Source organism: Trachypithecus francoisi, unplaced genomic scaffold, assembly GCF_009764315.1.
Source record: "Trachypithecus francoisi isolate TF-2019V2 unplaced genomic scaffold, Tfra_2.0 Lachesis_group3, whole genome shotgun sequence".
Taxonomy (NCBI): Eukaryota; Metazoa; Chordata; class Mammalia; order Primates; family Cercopithecidae; genus Trachypithecus; species Trachypithecus francoisi.
This window is the reverse complement of record NW_022681468.1, coordinates 86075444-86080255: the sequence shown is the minus strand read 5'-3', so window position 1 is coordinate 86080255 and position 4812 is coordinate 86075444. Positions and strand designations below refer to the sequence as shown.

The following is a 4812-nucleotide window of genomic DNA, read 5'->3' as shown; positions in this document are numbered from 1 at the left end:
AATTTTCTTGGTATGGTGGCACATACCACATGGTGGTCCCAGCTACCCAGGAGGCTGAGGCAGGATTGCTTGAGCTGGGGAGGTCAATGCTGCAGTGAGTCATGATTGCGCCACTGCACTGTAGCCTGGGCAACAGAGCAAGACCCTGAATCAAATGTGTGTGTGTGTGTGTGTGTGTGTGTGTGTATAGAGAGAGAGAGTCACTATTGATAGATGTGCTTATTGCATTCCCAGAGATAGCTTAAATATAAATCTGAGTTCCCATCTATCCTTGCACTGTCATCCAGTAATTGTTAGTGATTTTACAGGTCACAGGCACATGAAAATCTTCAACACCCCCAGCAACTCCAGCGCCTTCACTGGCTTCATCCTCCTGGGCTTCCCTTGCCCCAGGGAGGGGCAGATCCTCCTTTTTGTGCTCTTCACTGTTGTATACCTCCTGACCCTCATGGGCAATGGTTCCATCATCTGTGCTGTGCACTGGGATCAAAGACTCCACACCCCTATGTACATCTTGCTCGCCAACTTCTCTTTCCTAGAGATCTGTTATGTCACCTCTACAGTCCCCAGCATGCTGGCCAACTTTCTCTCTGACACCAAGATCATCTCCTTCTCTAGGTGCTTCCTCCAGTTCTACTTTTTTTTCTCCTTGGGTTCTACAGAATGCTTTTTCCTGGGAGCTATGGCATTTGACCGATACCTTGCCATCTGCTGGCCTCTACACTATTTGACTATTATGACCAAACATCTCTGCAACATTCTTGTGGGCAGCTGCTGGGTACTTGGTTTCTTGTGGTTCCTGATTCCTATCAGTGTCATTTCTCAAATGACCTTCTGTGGATCTAGAATTATTGACCACTTCCTATGTGACCCAGGTCCTCTGTTAGCCCTCACCTGTACCAGAGCCCCTCTACTAGAGTTGACTAGCTCCACCTTAAGTTCTCTACTTCTGTTTATTCCCTTTCTCTTCATCGTGGGGTCCTATGCTCTGGTCCTGAGAGCTGTGTTGAGGGTTCCTTCAGCATCTGGAAGAAGAAAGGCTTTCTCTACCTGTTGCTCCCACCTGGCTGTGGTTTCACTGTTCTATGGCTCAGTGATGGTCATGTATGTGAGCCCAACATCTGGGCATGAAGCTGGAATGCAGAAGATTGTGACTCTGTTCTATTCTGTGGTTACTCCCCTTATTAACCCTGTCATATACAGCCTGAGGAACAAGGAAATGAAACATGCAATGAGGAAAATACTGAGAACACAAAATTAAGAGTCTTAGTTTACAAGATTTTGAGAGACAGAATCTTCTTTATTTAAAAAAACATATCACTCAGAAAATTGTTTATATTGTTTTTGAACTTTATATACTGTAGTGTTTTATTTTCTAGAACTCATAGGGCTACAAGAAATGTCAAATATGTATTCTATCTCTTTAATTTTACAAATGATAGGCCTGTAAATTGAAAAAATTGGGTTGAGTTTGTTGGGGAAATATAACTAAAAACAAATCTCTTACCAACCCAGAAAACTTCTCCACAAAACTGTAAGAGAAAGAAAGTAGTTTTATTATTGAATAAGTATTAAACCAGAATGTGATACATATCACAAACAATCCACTGAGAGACTGCAAGGACAGAAAGACATCTCTCCCTTTCACATAGCAAAGTAAATACAACCCAATACATGTATGTTCTCAAAATAAACAATAACTAGTCCTCAAGAGGACTTGACAGCACAATTTATCACACATAGTTCACCCTGGGTTCACCTGGTAATTGGAGTGACCATTGGTATTTGCTCATTGACTTTATACAAAGGAAAAATAAATTCATATCTTTATGACAGGAAATCGTTTTGCAATTTAAAAATTAGACTGCCAAAATTAGGGTTCTACCCTTTCACAGAAACAGGGAGATGGGAGCACTAACTTCCTTTTTTGAGGTCCTTGAGAAAGACATTCCTGGGTCATAAAGCTAACCAGAGGCTTGTTTAGCTTTTGCAAAAATTTATAGGCCAGGTGCAGTTGCTCATACCTCTGATGCCAGCACTTTGGGAGCCTGAGGCAAGAGGATCGCTTGAGACCAGGAGTTCGAGACCAGCTTGGGCTCAAACCAGCCTGGGCAACATAGTGAGATCCACCTCTACAAAACAAATAATTTTAAAATTAGCTGGGTGTAGCACATATTTGTAGCCTTAGCTACTCAGAAGGCTGAGGTAGGAAAATTACTTGAGCCCAAAAGTTCAAGGCTGCAACAAGCTATGACTGCACCATTGCACTCCAGCCTGAGCAAGAGTGAGACCCCATCCCTAAGATAAGGAAAAAAAAATTTACATACATCTTCACCAAAAAATTACAAGTTTTCTAAAGTATGCTCTATGCAAAGGGAGAGAAGAAAGTCTCTTCCCTTATTTTCAACAGGGATAATTAAGCCTTTTTTTTTTTATTTTTATTTGCCCTTGCAAGTTACACAAGGTCATAACCTTAGGGCAAAATCTAAAGTTTTCTATTTCCCTTTCAGCAACAAGTTGACTTTATTTCTTTAATTGAGCTTATATTTATGTCTTCCAGAATATTCTTCATGGTAATATAGACAAAATACTAATATCTTTGATATATCAATATATCTTCAGATCAATAAGAAAAATGCCATTAGCACAACCATAAAAATTCTAGAAGATAGCATCGAAAACCCCTTCTAGACATTGGCTTAGGCAAAGACTTCATGACCATTAGCACAATAGGAACAGTGTCAAATATCTGAAAAAAGCCAACAGTAAAAAGCTTTTAAGCAAGTAAAAAGACACTCTGTTTTATCATAAGGTGAGAAAGCAAATAAAACTATAATAAATATATGGAGTTTTCCCCAAAATTAACAAAGATCAAAGATGAAGTTGGAAAAAAATGGCAGTTTTTGCTAGTAGAGCATAAATTCATACAACATCTATGGAGGATATCATGCCAATAATTATCAAAATTTAAAAGTCATTTCCTCTGACTCAACAACTCCAAAATCCTAGATGCTTATCTTACTGGTATACTCACACAAGAAAAATGGCACATGTACAAGAATATTGGATCAGGGGGCGGAGCAAGATGGCCGAATAGGAACAGCTCCAGTCTCCAACTCGCAGCGCGAGCGACACAGAAGACCGGTGATTTCTGCATTTTCAACTGAGGTACTGGGGTCATCTCTCTAGGGAGTGCCGGACAATCGGTGCGGGGCAGCTGCTGCAGCCTGACCAGCGTGAGCTGAAGCAGGGCGAGGCATCGCCTCACCTGGAAGCGCAAGGGGGAAGGGAATCCCTTTTCCTAGCCAGGGGAACTGAGACACACAACACCTGGAAAATCGGGTAACTCCCACCCCAATACTGCGCTTTAAGGAAACAGGCACACCAGGAGAATATATCCCACACCTGGCCGGGAGGGTCCCACGCCCACGGAGCCTCCCTCACTGCTAACACAGCCGTCTGCGGGATCTATCCACAAGGCAGCAGCGAGGCTGGGGGAGGGGCGCCCGCCATTGCTGAGGCTTAAGTAGGTAAACAAAGCCGCTGGGAAGCTCGAACTGGGTGGAGCTCACAGCAGCTCAAGGAAGCCTGCCTGTCTCTGTAGACTCTACCTCTGCGGACAGCGCACAGCTGCAGTCCATTAGGGGAAAGAGCGGGGCCGCTGCAGACCCGAACGACTCTGACTCTGTCTGACAGCTTTGGGGAGAGCCGTGGATCTCCTAACGCGGAGGTTGAGATCTGAGAACGGACAGACTGCCTGCTCAGGTGGGTCCCTGACCCCTGAGTAGCCTAGCTGGGAGACATCCCCCACTAGGGGCAGTCTGATACCCCACACCTCACAGGGTGGCATCACCCCTGAGAGGAAACTTCCAAAGAAAGAATCACAGGTACACTCGCTGTTCAGCAATATTCTATCTTCGGCAACCTCTGCTGCTGATACCCAGGCAAACAGGGTCTGGAGTGGACCTCAAGCAATCTCTAACAGACCAACAGACAGTCCTTCTGACTGTCAGACGGAAAACTATCAAACAGGAAGGACACCTATACCAAAACCCCATCCGTACGTCACCATCATCAAAGTCCAGAGACAGATAACCACAAAGATGGGGAAGAAGCAGGGCAGAAAAGCTGGAAATTCAAAAAATAAGAGCGCATCTCCCCCTGCAAAGGAGCGCAGCCATCGCCAGCAACGGATCAAAGCTGGTCAGAGAATGACTTTGACGAGATGAGAAAGAAGGCTTCAGTCCATCAAACCTCTCAGAGCTAAAGGAGGAATTACGTACCCAGCGCAAAGAAACTAAAAATCTTGAAAAAAAAGTAAAAATTGACAGCTAGACTATTAATGCAGAGAAGATCATAAACGAAATGACAGAGATGAAAACCATGACACGAGAAATACGTGACAAATGCACGAGCTTCGTAACCGACTCGATCAACTGGAAGAAAGAGTATCAGCGATTGAGGATCAATGAATGAATGAAGCGAGAAGAGAAAACCAAAGAAAAAAAGAAGAAAAAGAAATGAACAAAGCCTGCAAGAAGTATGGGATTATGTAAAAAGACCAAATCTACGTCTGATTGGGGTGCCAGAAAGTGAGGGGGAAAATGGAACCAAGTTGGAAAACACTCTTCAGGATATCATCCAGGAGAACTTCCCCAACCTAGTAGGGCAGGCCAACATTCAAATTCAGGAAATACAGAGAACGCCACAAAGATACTCCTCCAGAAGAGCACTCCAAGACACATAATTGCCAGATTCACCAAAGTTGAAATGAAGGAAAACTCTTAAGGGCAGCCAGAGAGAAAGGTCGGG

The 4812-nt window shown here is 43.8% G+C and overlaps 1 protein-coding gene across 1 annotated transcript; it reads left to right on the top strand.

The window, feature by feature from the left end:
* Window positions 1–247: 247 nt before the first annotated feature.
* Window positions 248–1261, top strand: LOC117071056 (olfactory receptor 11G2-like). Its single transcript, XM_033190844.1, has one exon. The coding sequence runs from the start codon at window positions 320–322 to the stop codon at window positions 1259–1261; it is 942 nt and encodes a 313-aa protein (XP_033046735.1). The 5' UTR covers window positions 248–319.
* Window positions 1262–4812: the final 3551 nt, after the last annotated feature.